Source organism: Narcine bancroftii, chromosome 2, assembly GCF_036971445.1.
Source record: "Narcine bancroftii isolate sNarBan1 chromosome 2, sNarBan1.hap1, whole genome shotgun sequence".
Classification (NCBI taxonomy): domain Eukaryota; kingdom Metazoa; phylum Chordata; class Chondrichthyes; order Torpediniformes; family Narcinidae; genus Narcine; species Narcine bancroftii.
Window position 1 is genome coordinate 372177371 of NC_091470.1, and position 17267 is coordinate 372194637.

Genomic DNA, 17267 nt, shown 5'->3' on the forward strand with positions numbered 1-17267 from the left:
CTTCCAACTGGTCGCAGACCTCCAACTATCTAAATGACCAGCTCAGATCCCAGACAATCTAGCCTTGCAACTGGTCGCAGACCTCCATCTGTCTAAATGACCAGCTCAGATCCCAGGCGATCTAGCCTTCCAACTGGTCGCAGACCTCCAACTATCTAAATGACCAGCTCAGATCCCAGACAATCTAGCATTCCAACTGGTCGCAGACCTCCATCTGTCTAAATGACCAGATCAGATCCCAGGCGATCTAGCCTTGCAACTGGTCGCAGACCTCCATCTATCTAAATGACCAGCTCAGATCCCAGGCGATCTAGCCTTCCAACTGGTCGCAGACCTCCAACTATCTAAATGACCAGCTCAGATCCCAGACAATCTAGCATTCCAACTGGTCGCAGACCTCCATCTGTCTAAATGACCAGATCAGATCCCAGGCGATCTAGCCTTGCAACTGGTCGCAGACCTCCATCTATCTAAATGACCAGCTCAGATCCCAGGCGATCTAGCCTTCCAGACCAGCCTACAGTGCAGAACCTCATCAAAGGGCCTTGCTGAAGTTCATGTTGACAATTCCTAACACCCTGCCCTCATCAATCTTCTTGGTTACTCCTTCAAAGACAAATTCATGAGACATGATTACCCCCCATCAGTCCTAGCCTTTCCAAATGCAGATGGATTTTGTCTGTCTTCCTCTCTCTGGCAATGATACCTTTTTTCTATACAAACTCTCCCTTTTCTGTATATTTATCTCTCTTCAATCCCCCACTATCTCCTTCACCCACTTTCTTCCTCTTCCATTCTCCTTTTTTCTCTTCTGTACCTCTCTCTCTCAATAAAACCCTTTCTCTGTACATTCCCTTTTTCTCTATATAGATTCCCCTCTAAATTTTCATCTTTTGTTTCCTCGATTTTCCATTTCCCCACCACATTCTCCATCCCCCCCCCCTCCAGCTTTCCCCTCACTCTGCATCTCTTTCTCTTCCTTTCTCTATCTTCTCCCACCCCACAGTCCCGTTGCTGACCCCCAGTGTGTGAGCGGACATGACACATGCTCCAGCCTCTGAGATTTGGGGCTTTGGGTACCCCCAAGGTTTAGGGAGGATTGTCAGGTTTTGGTGGGGAGGATAGTCCAGTACATTGATCCCACCAGCCCCTTTCCACTCTTCCTGTCTCCTTTCCCCCACCCCTCCCTCTCCTCTCCTTCCCTCACCCCCCACCCCTCCCTCTCTCCCCCCCACCCCTCCCTCTCCTCCCCCCCACCCCTCCCTCTCCTCCCCCCCACCCCTCCCTCTCCTCCCCCCCACCCCTCCCTCTCCTCCCCCCCACCCCTCCCTCTCCTCCCCCCCACCCCTCCCTCTCCTCCCCCCCACCCCTCCCTCTCCTCCCCCCACCCCTCCCTCTCCTCCCCCCCACCCCTCCCTCTCCTCCCCCCACCCCTCCCTCTCCTCCCCCCCACCCCTCCCTCTCCTCCCCCCCACCCCTCCCTCTCCTCCCCCCCACCCCTCCCTCTCCTCCCCCCACCCCTCCCTCTCCTCCCCCCCACCCCTCCCTCTCATCCCCCCCACCCCTCCCTCTCCTCCCCCCCCCACCCCTCCCTCTCCTCCCCCCCACCCCTCCCTCTCCTCCCCCCCACCCCTCCCTCTCCTCCCCTCCACCCCCCTCTCCTCTCCCCCACCCCCCTCTCCTCTCCCCCACCCCCCTCTCCTCTCCCCTCTCCCCCTCCTCTTTCCCCACCCCTCTCCTTTCCCTTCCAACCCCACCTTTCTCCCACCTCTCTTCCCCCTCTCCCCTCCCTTTCCCTTCTCTCCCCTCCTCTACACCCCTCCCCTCCCCTCCCTTCCCCCGGCCGAGGGATGGATTCTTGCGTCCCATTCCAGCTCCGGACGGGGCCGCGTTCACTGCGCTGATGGGCTGTGACAGCTGCCTCAGTGCCCGTGTTGTCCGTCAGGAACCCCCCTGGAGAACGTGGTCAACCCCCCCCCCCCCCCCCCCGACCCCGCTCGGTCCGCATTGAAAGGGAAGACTATTAAAGTGTGGGAGAGAGAGAGAGGAATTAGCGCAGGAGGAGGGAGGCTCCGAGGAAATGTCCGCGGAGGAGTTGAGCGGCGGAGCTCGGAGAGCGACCAAGAGCAAACTCTTCGAGTTTCTGGTGCACGGAGTGGTGAGTGGGCGCCTTGTCCCAGCTGCAGGAACGTAGCCCCGGCCCCGGAGTTCAACACTACGATCCGTACGTGGGAGGGGAGGGGACGGGAGAATGTAGCAGGAGAGCGGGGGGGGAATGTGGCAGGAGAGAGAGAATGTGGCAGGAGAGAGAGAGAATGTGGCAGGAGAGAGAGAGAATGTGGCAGGAGAGAGAGAGAATGTGGCAGGAGAGAGAGAATGTGGCAGGAGAGAGAGAATGTGGCAGGAGAGAGAGAATGTGGCAGGAGAGAGAGAGAATGTGGCAGGAGAGAGAGAGAGAGAATGTGGCAGGAGAGAGAGAGAATGTGGCAGGAGAGAGAGAGAGAATGTGGCAGGAGAGAGAGAGAGAGAATGTGGCAGGAGAGAGAGAGAATGTGGCAGGAGAGAGAGAGAGAGAATGTGGCAGGAGAGAGAGAATGTGGCAGGAGAGAGAGAGAATGTGGCAGGAGAGAGAGAGAGAATGTGGCAGGAGAGAGAGAGAATGTGGCAGGAGAGAGAGAGAATGTGGCAGGAGAGAGAGAGAATGTGGCAGGAGAGAGAGAGAATGTGGCAGGAGAGAGAGAGAATGTGGCAGGAGAGAGAGAGAGAATGTGGCAGGAGAGAGAGAGAATGTGGCAGGAGAGAGAGAGAATGTGGCAGGAGAGAGAGAGAATGTGGCAGGAGAGAGAGAGAATGTGGCAGGAGAGAGAGAGAATGTGGCAGGAGAGAGAGAGAGAATGTGGCAGGAGAGAGAGAGAGAATGTGGCAGGAGAGAGAGAGAATGTGGCAGGAGAGAGAGAGAATGTGGCAGGAGAGAGAGAGAATGTGGCAGGAGAGAGAGAGAATGTGGCAGGAGAGAGAGAATGTGGCAGGAGAGAGAGAGAGAATGTGGCAGGAGAGAGAGAGAATGTGGCAGGAGAGAGAGAGAATGTGGCAGGAGAGAGAGAATGTGGCAGGAGAGAGAGAGAATGTGGCAGGAGAGAGAGAGAATGTGGCAGGAGAGAGAGAGAATGTGGCAGGAGAGAGAGAGAATGTGGCAGGAGAGAGAGAGAATGTGGCAGGAGAGAGAGAGAATGTGGCAGGAGAGAGAGAATGTGGCAGGAGAGAGAGAGAATGTGGCAGGAGAGAGAGAGAATGTGGCAGGAGAGAGAGAGAATGTGGCAGGAGAGAGAGAGAATGTGGCAGGAGAGAGAGAGAATGTGGCAGGAGAGAGAGAGAATGTGGCAGGAGAGAGAGAATGTGGCAGGAGAGAGAGAGAATGTGGCAGGAGAGAGAGAATGTGGCAGGAGAGAGAGAGAATGTGGCAGGAGAGAGAGAGAGAATGTGGCAGGAGAGAGAGAGAGAATGTGGCAGGAGAGAGAGAGAGAATGTGGCAGGAGAGAGAGAGAATGTGGCAGGAGAGAGAGAGAATGTGGCAGGAGAGAGAGAGAATGTGGCAGGAGAGAGAGAGAATGTGGCAGGAGAGAGAGAGAATGTGGCAGGAGAGAGAGAATGTGGCAGGAGAGAGAGAGAGAATGTGGCAGGAGAGAGAGAGAATGTGGCAGGAGAGAGAATGTGGCAGGAGAGAGAGAGAATGTGGCAGGAGAGAGAGAATGTGGCAGGAGAGAGAGAATGTGGCAGGAGAGAGAGAGAATGTGGCAGGAGAGAGAGAGAGAATGTGGCAGGAGAGAGAGAATGTGGCAGGAGAGAGAGAATGTGGCAGGAGAGAGAGAATGTGGCAGGAGAGAGAGAATGTGGCAGGAGAGAGAGAATGTGGCAGGAGAGAGAGAATGTGGCAGGAGAGAGAGAATGTGGCAGGAGAGAGAATGTGGCAGGAGAGAGAATGTGGCAGGAGAGAGCAAGAGAATGTGGCAGGAGAGAGAGAATGGCAGGAGAGAGAGAATGTGGCAGGAGAGAGAATGTGGCAGGAGAGAGAATGTGGCAGGAGAGAGAGAATGGCAGGAGAGAGAGAATGTAGCAGGAGAGAGAGAATGTGGCAGGAGAGAGAATGTGGCAGGAGAGCGAGAATGTGGCAAGATAGAGAAGGGGAATGTGAAGTTAACTCTAACATGCATAAGCCATATAAAGCAGAACATTTACAGAGTATTTGTTAGACTGAAAGGTGCAGCATGTGGGGTTTATTCAGGAGTCTGATGACTGTGGGAATGTATCTTGGGCTGCCTACATCATCACTCTACACCCGTCTGTGGTTCAGAGATCAAATGTTGAGTTTGGTGGATGGTGTCAAATCGAACATTGCTTTATCCTGAATGATATTGAATCCAGGAGTTGGGATGTTATGGTAAAGTTTTACAAGACATTGGTGAGGCTAAATTTGGAGGATTGTGTGAAGTTTTGGTCACCGAACTGCAGGAGAGAGATCAATAAGAAAGAAAGAGCGCAGAGAAGATTTACTAGGAGGTTGCCTAGATTTCAGGAACTGAGTTCCAGGGAAAGGTTAAACAGGTTAGGACTTAGCGTAGAAGAATGAGGGGAGATTTGACGGATTAAAATTATGAGGGGGACAGACAGAGTAAATGTAGACAGGTTTTTTCACTGAGGGTGGGTGAGATACAAACCAGAGGATGTGGGTTAAGGGTGAAAGGGGAAAAGTTTAGGGGGAACTTCTTCACACGAGAGTGGTGGGGGTGTGGAACGAGCTGCCAGCTGAAGTGGTGAATGTAGGTCGTTTAACATTTAAGAGGATTTTGGACAGATACATGGAGGGGAGGGGTATGGACTGGCTGCAGGTCAGTGGGACTAGCCAGAATAATAGTTTGGTGCAGACTAGAAGGGCTGAAGAGCTGTTCTATTGTACGGAGCTTGATGAAAATGCTCGGCACTTCTCTCATCCCGATTATTGGAGGGTTCCATTGCACTCCTGATTAGGCCCTAGACTATCTCATCTGAGTCTTTTTCACAGGATCCCAACCTCTCCTTTCGGGTTGGGATGACCCAGCCCCGAGGATATTGCAGGTGGATCCTGTTGTTAGATGTTGAGAGTGTCTGGTCAGCCATCTCCTGAAGGAGATGGTGATTGCCTGTTGCTTGAAGGCTATGTTGTTTGCCTGAACATAGTTGAGGAGGGTCTGGTGCAGACGTGGGCTGAAATTGCAAATTGGTCAGTTATCCATGAAACACGTCACAGAATGGTTGGAGCACAGAAGGCCATTTAGCCTATTGATGCTCTATGAGCAATCTCCACTTCCCATTGCTTTTTAGCTTCGGTGCTAGTTCACCTTCTGAATACTGCCTACAGCTCCACCTCCAACCTTCCAGATCTTTGTCATTCATCTTGTATGAAGGTTTCTCCCTTGTGTCCAACTTTTGCTCTCTGAATCTCTCACAATCTCCACTATTCCAAGGGACCAGCCCAGCTTCTACATCGTCCAATGTCCTTGAGAGCATTGCAGTACATCTCCTTTGGACATCTCCAGAGAGGCCCATCTCCTTGGGACTATTGTGGTTCATCTCCATTGGACATCTCTGGAGAGCTCTGTGTCCTTGGGACTATTGTGGTACATCTCTGCTGGACATCTCCGGAGAGTCCCATGTCCTTGGGACTATTATGGTACATCTCTGCTGGACATCTCCAGAGAGTCCCATATCCTTGAGGCTATTGTGGTACATCTCTGCTGGACATCTCCAGAAAGTCCCATGTCCTTGAGACTATTATGGTACATCTCTGCTGGACATCTCCAGAAAGTCCCATGTCCTTGAGACTATTGTGGTACATCTCTGCTAGACATCTCCAGAAAGTCCCATGTCCTTGAGACTATTATGGTACATCTCTACTGGACATCTCCAGAAAGTCCCCTGTCCTTGAGACTATTATGGTACATCTCTGCTGGACATCTCCAGAAAGTCCCATGTCCTTGAGACTATTATGGTACATCTCTGCTGGACATCTCCAGAAAGTCCCACATCCTTGAGACTATTATGGTACATTTCTGCTGGGCATCTCCAGAAAGTCCCATATCCTTGAGGCTATTGTGGTACATCTCTGCTGGACATCTCCAGACCTTCACTTCTTCCCTGAACCATGGATCCCAGAGGTAATAACTGAATTTTGGGTGAGGCAGTTTTATCCATCCTTGCTCTTGTACTTGTTACCTCAGTTTATAAATCCCAGTCTTCCTGTCGGAAGATCATGGCCAGAGCCTCTCCATATTCCTTTCTCATTTCTTCAGCCTACTCTTCTAAGTACTCTTTTAATTACCACCAGCCTTCCAAACACATTCTCTTAATCAACTCTTTGCCCATCCAGAACATCCACCGCACCCTCCCTTGCTGAGACTCCAGCAGGAGCTTGGTGTTGTAGACTGATGGAACAAACTCAGCTCTCCCCACTACCTCCACAATTATCAAGTCAGGGAGTTCCACAGAACAGAACCAGACCTGACATCCAGTCATGTGCATGCCCATTGGACCTTTTGAATTGTTTATTGTCTAGTGTACAAAGATACAGTGAGAAGCTTACTTTTGCATGCTATCCAGGCAAGTCAACCTATCCAAAAGCATAAGTGTTGAATTTTACAATTTTCAGTAAGCCCTTCACCCTGATCCGGACCCAGAGAACACTACAGCACAGAAAGGTGCCCTTTGGCCCTTCTGGTCTGCACTGAACTATTATTTCGCCTTGTCTCACTGCTTTACACCCGGTCTATATTCTTCCATTCCCTTCCCATCCATATACCTATTTAAATTTTCCTTAAATATCAACATTGAGTCTGCATTTACCAATTTGCCTGGCAGCTCATTCCACTTTTTTTGGGGGTGGGGGGGGGGAGAGAAATTAGGTGGAATGGTTTGAGGTCTGAATGTGGTATCACAGGAGAAAGAGGGGCTTGTAGCACAGCAAGGTTATGAGGGTTAGGGCCTTGACCACTCACATAGTTCTGGGTGGGGATGTTCTTGAGTTCCCCTTTTCCTGTGAGATGTACAATGTGGTGATTCTGTGGAATTCGTTGCCACAGATGGCTGTGGAGGCAGTCATTGGGTAGATTTAAAGCAAAGGTCGATAGGTTCTTGATTAGTAAGGGTGTCGTATGTTATGGGGAGAAGGCAGGAAATGGGGTTGTTATGTCAGCCAAGATTTTAACATCATTCCTTGATGAAGGGGCCAGGCCTGAAATGTTGGTTCTCCTTTAATTTCTATGGATGCTGTGAGACCTGCTGAGCTACTGCAGCACATCTGTGTACTGAACTAGACTCAACAGCTAAAGCATTTCTTGTTTAACTACAATTTGATAGCCATGCAGACTTCATGGGCTGAATCTGCTCGAGTCTCCCAGGAGTGGCACTCTGGGAGAGAAGTGGGATTCCTGGTGTCCCAGTCACTGCGCTCAAGCCTGATAAGAGTGTCCTCTCCTTCCACAGCGACCTGGGATGCCCTCGGCTGCACGCATGGCCCCTCAGGGGTCCACAATGGGCCCACCTGGACCCCCCTACGGAGCCAGCCCCACCGTGAGGCCTGGAATCCCACAGCCCGTGCTCGAGCAATCACGTAAGCGTGCTGCCCCACAGCAGGCGCAGCAACAACAAGTAGCCGTGCAGAGCCGTGCTCGCAGGTAGGGTGGGGGCACGAGGGCTAAGGTCGGAACATGATGAAGAGGGGAGGGGAGGGGCACAATGAGGTGGGGGAAGGAGTAATGGAGAGGGAGGGTGGGACGTGGAGATGGGGGAAGGGTTGTATGGGGGCACGGTGAGGATAGGTTGGGGATACATTGAGATTGGGGGGGTGCAGTGGTGGAGGGGGTGCAGTGGTGGAGGGGGCACGATGAGTGGGAGAGGGGGTGGTTATGAGGAGGGAGGAATGGGGCTGGGAAGCGGGATCAAGGGTGGCAGTGGGGGGCTGCAAGGACAGGTGGATTGGGGGGGGAGGAGAGTGAGGACCTGATCCCTCTTTTCCCCCTCCCCAACACACAAGAAGCAGTAGGCCACTCAGCCCATTGAACCTTTCCCACACTCAGCTGGTTCACAGCTAATCCAGTCGGCCTCTGCATGGCTCTTCCTCTCACTCCCCTCCCTCATTGCTTGCAGTTGAAGGACCTGTCAATAACTCCCTAGAAATATTCAGAGACTCTGCCTCTCTGGGAAGAGAATTCCAGAGAAACAGCATGCTCAGATACAAGACATTCCTTCCCCCCTCCCCCACTCTGAAGCTGATTCTAGATACTCCATGGGAAATCGTCCTCTCCACACCCACCCTCAGTCCCCCATAGTCGGTCTAGTCTCAGTAAGCCAGTCCCTGCATTCACCCCAATCATCCTCCCCACACCCACCCACCAATTGTCCTCTCCACACCTATCTTGGACACCCAAGAAGATGCTGAGAGTTATGGTCCCAGCTCTGATCCCTGGGGCACACCTCCCATACCGAGTGACTCCTAATCCCATGCCTCCCCACTCCTTTTCTCCCCACTGGACTCCTCCCTCTCTCCGCCCATCCAATCAGTATTTGTTTAGTTGTGGGGGAGGGCTGTTAGGTGGGGGTTCACTGATTGTCACCAAGGTGATTTTTTTGTATTAAACATCAACAGTGCAAAACGACGGAGAATGGTGGATAAGATCCTACCCCAGAGGGTGAGTGAGAAGGGAGGTCCCTTAGGTGGGAGAGGGGAGGGAGGATCCAGGAAGGAGGGTGGGAGGTGAAGGGTGGGATAGGAGGGAAGGGGAGATTTTGGAGAGAGGCAAGATGGTCTGCGGGGGCTGGGATGGGTGTGGGAGGGGATGAGTGGGAGAGGCTAGGGTAGGGAGGAGTGGTGGTGGTGTGGGAAAGACTGGGGAGGGGGGTGTGGGAGTGAAGGCTGGAATGGTTGTGAGAGGTAAGGGGTGGGAGATGCTGGGGGAAATTGAGAGTGGTATTGTGGGAGGTAAAGGATGGGATGGATGTGAGTGGTGAGGGGTGGGTGTGATTACCCTCCAGGGGGTAAACTGGCCTAGGAAGGGGGAGTTTGGGCTGAGATGGCGGGATCTCTTGGCCAATGTTTGAGCTTAAGTTCAAGGGAAGTTATTGCAGGAAGAGACCACTCAGCCACTTGAGCCAGTGCTATCTTCAGTAGTTCAGGGGTGGTTGGTCCAAGCTCCTGTCCACCATGAGCCCAGGGTGCAATAGCCTGCAGCAGAATCTCTGCCCATGGAGGGAGGGAGAAGTGATTGGGGGTTGGGCTGTGAGTACTGTATCCCAGAACATGTCCTGTTCTCAGATCCGGGAGCTGGTACCTGAATCCCAGGCATACATGGACCTTCTGGCCTTCGAAAGGAAGTTGGATCAGACCATTATGAGGAAGAGGGTGGACATTCAGGAGGCTCTGAAGAGGCCCATGAAGGTATAACAAAGGGAGAGGATTGTGGGTCAGCCCTGGGGAGGGGCGATCAAATGTCCTGGCTGGAGCTCCTGGCACAAGTGGACATCAGGGTGGGAGGTGGGGTTGAGGGAGCACCAGACTGCGGAAGGAGGGGCCCCCAACTGGGGGAAGTGGGTCCTGACTGTGGGAGCTCCAGACTGCAGGAGCTCCAGAGTGAGGAAGGAGGGGCCCCCAACTGGGGGAGGAGGGTTATCATCTGAGGGAGCAGTGGGGTGGGTCCCGAGGGGGATTTTGGTTTTTGGGGCAACGTTTGCATTGACGCTCCTGATATTTTCTCACAGCAAAAGCGCAAGCTGCGGCTATACATCTCCAACACCTTTAACCCTGCGCGCTCTGATGCTGAGGATTCTGACGGATGCATCGCTTCCTGGGAACTGCGGGTGGAGGGGAAGTTGCTGGAGGATGTGAGTGGCACAGAACATATACAATAGACCAGTACCCACCGGGGCAGGTCCTTCTGCTCACATGTCCATGCTAAACCAACACAACTGCACCTAATCGATCCCCTTCATACTCGTGTCCCTCTACTCTAAAACGTAGTAGAGGTTTGCCCCTCTGACTGGGGTCCTGTGACTTTGTTGTGCCTTAAGGATCATTGCTGAGTCCATTGTTGTTTGTCATCTAAGACAGGAGATGTAGTGGACAGTGAGGAAGGTTTTCAAGGGTTCTAGACCAGCTGGAAAAGTGGGTTTAATGCAGACAAGTGTGAGGTATTGCATTTTGGAAGGACAAACCAAGAAAATGAAATGTACTCTCAACAGTAGGGCTCTGAGGAGTGCAGTAGATCAGAAGGATCTGGGAATCAGATCCATAATTCCTTGAAAGTGATGGTCACTAATAGATAGAATCATAAAGAGAGCTTTTTGGCATATTTGGCATTAATTCAAATACTGAGTATAGGAGTTGGGATGTTGTGGTGAAATTGTATAAGACAATGGTGAATTTAAATGTGGATTACCATGTGCAGTTTTGGTCACCTAACTATAGGAAGGATAAAGAAACATTGAAAGAGTGTCGAGCCTATTTACAAGGATGTTGCCAGGACAGGAAGAACTGAGTTACAGGGAAAGATAACCCTTTTCAGTTCCCTGCCCTATATCCATGCCAATATGTCCGTCCATGGTCTCACTCACTGCCAGGCTGAGACTACCCGCAAATTGGGGGAAAACACCTCATATTCCATCTGGGTACCCTCCAACTGGATGGCATTAAAGTTGAATTCTCTGGTTTCCGTTAGCCTCCCCCATCTCTCCCCTTCCCCTATTGCTTTCTCTTTTTTCCTCGAGCTCTGGATTCACAGAGCCACCCCCCCTCCCCTTATTTTTTCCCACTCTTCCTCTCCTGTCCTTCTACCCATGAACCATTGTGGCCTTGGTTTGTTGGTCTGTGCACCTCCCCTTTCTTCCCTCCCCTCCCTGGCTTTTTTACTCAGAAACCTGCCTGCTTTTTGTTCCTATCTTGAAGAAGGGCTCAGGCCCGAAATGGTTATATATCTCACCTTCCTATGGTTACGGCAAGGCCTGCGGAGTTCCTCCAGCATTCGTGTGTTTTTACTACAATCACGGTGTCTGCAGACTTTCATGTTTCACTACAGGGATACATTAAACAGGTTAGGACAGGGGTGGGCAACCTGTTAAAACTCACATTCCACTTTAAGTGTTTCCTACGCCTTGTGCTCTGTGATTGGTAAGGAATTGCTTAAGATGGGATGTGAGTGGAGAGGGAAGGTTGAGAAGCACTGCTCTAGACCCAATTGTTACTGAAATATTTTGATTGAGAAAAATGGTCAGCGGCCCATTTCCTTTGGAGTTGTGAAACTGTGCACATAACGAGTCAATGAGGTACAATTAAATCGGTGGTTTTTAAACTTTTTCTTTCCACTCACATACCACCTTAAGTCATTCCTTACTAATCACAGAGCACCTATGGCATAGGGATGACTTAAGGTGGTATGTGAGATTTTTTTAAGAAAAAAAGGCTGCCCATCCCTGGGTTAAGACTTTATTCCCTGGAGTGTGGAAGAATGAAGGGAGATTTGACAGAGGTATATGAAATTATGATGGGTATTGATAGAGTAAAATCAACCAAGTTTAATCTACTGATGTTAGGTGAGAGAAAAACTGGAGGACATGGGGAAAGGTTTAAAGGGAACATTCGGGGGAACTTCTTCAGAGTGGTGGGAGTGTGGAATGAGCTACTGGCTGAATCGGAGAATACAGGCTCAATTTTCACATTTAAGAAAAATTTGGACAGGAGCATGGATGGGAAGGAAATGGTCTGGGTGCTGGTCAGTGGGACTAGACAGAAAAATAGTTTTCCAGATTAGAATGGCCTGTTTCTGTAATGTAGTATTCTATAATTCTATATCTGCTTCCACCACTACCCCTGGCAGCCCCTTCCAGATACCCACCACATTTTCTATAAACTTCCTCTCACTTTCCTTAAACAAGTCCTCTACTATGGGGAAAATATTCTGATTGTTTATCCTATCACTGCCTCTCAGGATTTTATAAGCCCCTCAGGTCTCCCCTCAGCCTCCATCACACCAGAGAGAACAGTCCAGCCTCTCACCATGAATCATACCCTCCAATCCAGGCAACATCCTAGTAAACCCATCCCCTTTCCAAAGCCTCCTGGCCATTCCTGTAATGCGACAGACAGACTGGTCCATTGTCTAGCAATATTCCTTGATTCCTAGAACTCCACTACTCTCTGTTCTGAACACTCGCATTGACAAAGCCTGGACAAGTCCCTGGGTAAAGAGTTCTAAAGACCTTCTGATGAAGGAGGTTTCCCCAATTCCCTCCAACGCTGTTCCTCTTCCAAGGTTGTGTTATTCCGTGAAAGTTCAACCGGAAGAATCCTTCGTCCTCCCTGTTCAGCTGTGCGAGTTTTGAAGAGATCTCTGGGGAGCTCACGCTCAATCACTCTCCCTGATCGTCAGAACCAGTCAAAGGGGTGTTACGGCTGTCTCTTTCGTCCTTTCTTGGGTCAGGAGATACGCTGTGCTCTGCCCCAGATGTGGAGACACGAAGGCCTGTGGAATTCCTCGGGCAGAAGGTACAGAAGCCTGAAAAGCAGCACCTCCACCCGAAGAACAGCTTCTTTCCAACAGATGGGGTAAAACACAAATATCTGCAGACTCCGTGGTAGAAGTAAAATCAGAACAATGGAGAAACTCAGCAGGTCAAACAGCATACTTTTTATCGCAAAGGTAAAGATATATAACCACTGTTTCAGGCTTGAGCCCTTCATCAAGATATGAGCAAAATGTTAGCAGGAGGGGAAGAAGGAGGATTAGGGACCCAAATGCAGAAGGTAATAGGTGGATAAAGGAGGGAGGGCATAGCAGCAAACAGGGGGAAGAAGGATGGCTCGGTAAATAGAGAGAGAAGGGGGTGAGAGATGGAGGAAAGAAGGCAAGGGGAAAGGGAAGAGAGCGTGGAGTCACTAGAGTTAGTTTTACCCTGTGAGGTCATTCATGGTGTCCCCCCCCCATGGACTTCCTCTCGTACTAGACCATACATAATCCTTAGAAATTTTTTTGGAACTAATGTTACTTGTAAATCATAATTCCCATACATCACTGAATGTAATGGCCATAACAGTGAGACAAACTAGTAAAATTAAATTTACACCTTTAACTTCGTATCATACACAGAGCAGCAACGAAAACAGCGTGTGCTTGTAGCACGTGCAGACAAAACCATGTGACTTGATGTGGCCTGAGCACAAAAGAGTGTTCAAAAAGTAAACAATCAGAGTTTTAGCCTTGTAGGTATATTGTGAAATGTAAGCTGGGCTTACAAAAAATGTTTTTGATGTCATAATTAACTAGAGCAGTGGTTCCCAATATTTTTCTTTCCACTCACATACCGCTTTAAGTAAGCCTATGCCATAGGTGCTCTGTGATTAGTAAGGGATTACTTAAGGTGGGATGTGGGTGGAAAGAAAAAGTTTGAAAACCACTGTTTTAATTGTCCCTCAATGACTCGTTATGTGCACGGTTTCAGAACTCCAAAGGAAATGGGCCAATGGCCATTTTTCTCAAGCAAAATATTTCAGTAACAATTGGGTCTAGAGCAGTGGGTTTCAACCTTCCCTTCCCACCCACATAAGAGGGCGAACAGAGAATAGGATCACTGAAAATGGTGAAGTGGATCTTAATATTATCTCTTTCCAATGGCTCTCAGGGTCTTAAACCCCCTTATTTCACTGATCAAGGACTGCACCCACACCAGCACCCTCTCTGCACCATGGCCTTTTTTTCTTTCCCTATGGTAACTGTGAATATTATCTCGTAGTCTTGCTTTTTAATTCCTTGTGTACTATTGTAGTTTGTTTCCGTGTGACTGCAGCAAGTAGGTATTGTCCTGTGTGTATGACAGACACAGCCCTTGGGGAGCTCGACTGCTTCCCTGGGAGAAAAGGCCTCCCTCCCCTTCCCTCTCCACCATGGATGGTGCCCCCATTCCCCTCAGCCACATGGATTTACTGGAACGCTGCTCCCCCAACGTTTCCCCTGACGGCACTGCGCGTCCCTTCGTCTGCACTCCGCATGCTTCTAACAGCGCTTAGGTCAGAATGTGCGTCCCGCCAACAGCATTGTGCATGCTTCGTGGCGCGCCTCTCCCTCGCGCTTCCTTGGGAGAGCACAATACATTTTCGCGCCCATCCCGCCAATGGCACTGCGCATGCGGCGCAACCACCCCGACGCCACCTCAGTGTCGTGCAGTTTTCTGATAAGGGTAAGTTCAGCGTCTCCTCCACCCTCCTCTCCCACGGGGCCCCTGCATCTCCACCGCTCCCGATCCTGTGGAGACCGCGGCTCGGCCCGGACGGAGCTGGTGCGCAGAATGAGCCGGGTGTGGCCGCCGCTCGACGCCTCTCCCTCACCCACAGACCGGCAAACAGAAGAGAAAGTTCTCCTCCTTCTTCAAGAGCCTGGTGATCGAACTGGACAAGGAGCTGTACGGGCCTGACAATCATCTGGTGGAGGTAATTGTGTCCTTGAGCCCCACTCCCCGCACCAGCAGCTGCTCACCAGCCCCCTCCCCAACCCAGTTCATCCGTCCCCCCTCCACAACTCGGTCCGTCCGTCCGTCCCACCCTTCCCCAACCCGGTCCGTCTGTCCGTCCCACCCTCCCCAACTCTGTCTGTCCGTCCATCCATCCCCCCACCACCAACCCCGTCAGTCCGTCCCCGTCGGTCCATCCCCATCCACCCCCACTACCAACCCAGTCCGTCCGTCCCCTTCCCCCCCCCCCCAACCACCAACCCCGTCGGTCCATCCCCATCCCCCCCCCCTCACCAACCTGGTCCATCTGTTCCCCCCCCCCACCACCACCAACCCGGTCTGTCTGTCCGTTCCTCCCCCCCCTCCCCAACCCGGTCCGTCCGTCCCCCCCTCCCCAACTCTGTCCATCCGTCCGTCCGTCCCCCCCCACCACCAATCACGTCGGTCAGTCCCCCCCCCCACCACCAACCCCGTCAGTCCGTCCCCGTCGGTCCATCCCCATCCACCCCCACCACCAACCCAGTCCGTCCGTCCTCTTCCCCCCCCCCAACCACCAACCCCGTCGGTCCATCCCCAACCCCCCCCCTCACCAACCTGGTCCATCTGTTTCCACCCCCCCCCACCACCACCAACCCGGTCTGTCCATTCCCCCCCCCCAACACACCACCAACCCGGTCCGTCCGCTTCCACCCCCTCCCCCCCCAACCTGGTTCGCCTCACCCTCAATCTGGTCTGCTTCCCCCCTTCCCCCTCAATCCGGTCCGTTTTCCACCCATAACCAGGTCCGTTTTCCAACCCAGTCCATCTCTCTCCCCCCCCAACCAGTCAATTTTCCCCCACCACTTGTTCTAATCCCTTCCCTTGTTCTGAATCCTTCCCCGACCTGTTATGCCCTCAGTTTGCCCCTCCCCTTGTTCTTTCCCGCCCCCCCCCCAAGCCCCTTTGTCCCTCCTAGTCCTTCCCTCACCCCTCCCCTCCCATCTGTTCCCCTCTCCCTGGTTTCACCCACAGTGTCTGGCTCTGGGGTAAAGCTTTCGGTTGGACATGAGTGTGGGATGGTGGGGGGTATTGGTCGGTGAGGTTGGGGGTTCATCGATCTCTCTGTGTAGTGGCACAGGACGCCCAATACTCAGGAGACGGATGGCTTCCAGGTGAAGAGGCCGGGCGATGCCAGTGTCCGCTGCACCTTGCTGCTCATGCTGGACTACCAGGTGGGGGGGGCGCGGTCGTCGAGGCCCTGCAGGGGTTGTTAGGGGCATGTGGGGGGTGATTGGGGGCTGGGACCTGTGAGGATAGGGATCAGGATGTTGCAATGGGACCTGTTTGGGTTCAATGGGGACCGTGGCGGACAGCAGGTTCAGAGAACAGGATTGAGGCCTGGGGTGCTGGAGCATTTCCTGAGTGGGGGGGAGATAGCAGCTTGGTAGGGGGCGGAACTGGGGGGGGTGGCAGAGGGGTGGCGGGGATCATGGGGTTGAGGGGGTGATGGGGGCCAGGGCAGGTGAGGGGAATGACGGGCACAGTGATGAGTAGTGATCCCTCGCCTCCTCCACTCCCTCGCAGCCAACTCAGTTTAAGTTGGACCCTCGCCTGGCACGGCTGCTGGGGATCCACACCCAGACCCGCTCTGCCATCGTCCAGGCGCTCTGGCAGTATATCAAGACCAACAAGCTGCAGGACTCACACGACAAGGAGTACATCAGCTGTGACAAATACTTCCAGCAGGTGAGCCCCTGCCCCAGGGGCCATTGTGAGCCTGGGGCCATTGTGAGGGAGAGCCGCTGCAGAGCACCTGGGAAGAGGGGTGGGGAGAGGATGGTGTCCTAGAACTGCTAAGAGGACAGGGAACTGGCCACTCTGCCCTCAGTATCCTGAATGCAACCACAGGCTGAGAGGGGGCCCATTGGGGAGGGGAGGGGAGGGTTGTATTCATGGGAATCCCCTTGTGTTGGTGTGTATCTGCGGGAACCCCCACCCCAGCATTGGGGACCTGTTTGTGTCATCTGTGTGTGAGTGGATGCACGGATTCACCAGCTGTCTGTTTCCGCTGCGGCTCAGAGAGCCTATACTTCCTGTCCATGGATTGGGTTCCCCGGCAAGAAGGTCGGTTTGGGACAGCTGATTGATGACAGGATTACTCTCCCAGCTGGAATTGATGGAGGCACTGCAGACATGGTAACCGAGAGCAGCACCCACCCTGCAGAGGAATTCCATGGGTCAAGCAGCATCCCCGAGAGACTGAAGTAGTCGACATTTCGGCTCGATGTTCCCAAGGCTTTTGGCTGGATTGGCCACTGTACCTTCCCCCATGGATGTTACTCGACCCGCTGAGCTCCCCCAGGCCACCTCATGAGAAATCTCCAATCCATCTAGAATATTCGCTGGCTCAGTTCCTGGAGACCATCCATGCTGAGGTTTCTAGCAGTGATGTGTGACCTGTGGATTTTTCTCACTCCCTGCAGATATTTGACTGCCCCAGGTTAAAGTTTTCGGAGATCCCGCAGCGGCTGACCAACCTGCTGCTTCCCCCTGATCCCATCATCATCAACCACCTGATCAGGTAGGAGTCCCCCACCCCCAGTGCTCAGTCCCTTTCCCCATTCCTGGTGCTTACCACCTGACCCTGGATAGGAATAGAGGTGATGACTTTTAGAGGGATGGGATGGTGCGGTGGGAGGGGAAAGAGTGTGATGAGGTGGAGATGGAGGGGAGGGGTGGTGAGGCTGAGGTAGAGGGAGTGGTGA

General features: G+C 52.5%; 1 protein-coding gene across 3 annotated transcripts in view; it reads left to right on the plus strand.

The window, feature by feature from the left end:
* The first annotated feature begins 1983 nt into the window (after nucleotides 1–1983).
* LOC138755881 (SWI/SNF-related matrix-associated actin-dependent regulator of chromatin subfamily D member 3-like) overlaps nucleotides 1984–17267 on the plus strand; it is a 55107-nt gene continuing 39823 nt past the window's right edge. The window contains exons 1-9 of one of the 3 annotated variants that reach the window (XM_069922635.1): nucleotides 1984–2158; nucleotides 7516–7706; nucleotides 8678–8720; nucleotides 9344–9466; nucleotides 9787–9909; nucleotides 14408–14503; nucleotides 15633–15734; nucleotides 16087–16248; nucleotides 16986–17083. In XM_069922635.1, coding sequence (XP_069778736.1) covers nucleotides 2081–2158; nucleotides 7516–7706; nucleotides 8678–8720; nucleotides 9344–9466; nucleotides 9787–9909; nucleotides 14408–14503; nucleotides 15633–15734; nucleotides 16087–16248; nucleotides 16986–17083 — 1016 coding nt within the window. In that variant the 5' untranslated portion in view covers nucleotides 1984–2080. Of the gene's footprint in view, nucleotides 2225–7515; nucleotides 7707–8677; nucleotides 8721–9343; nucleotides 9467–9786; nucleotides 9910–14407; nucleotides 14504–15632; nucleotides 15735–16086; nucleotides 16249–16985; nucleotides 17084–17267 lie in introns of all 3 variants that reach the window. The other 2 variants (XM_069922636.1, XM_069922637.1) reach the window with 2 other exon arrangements.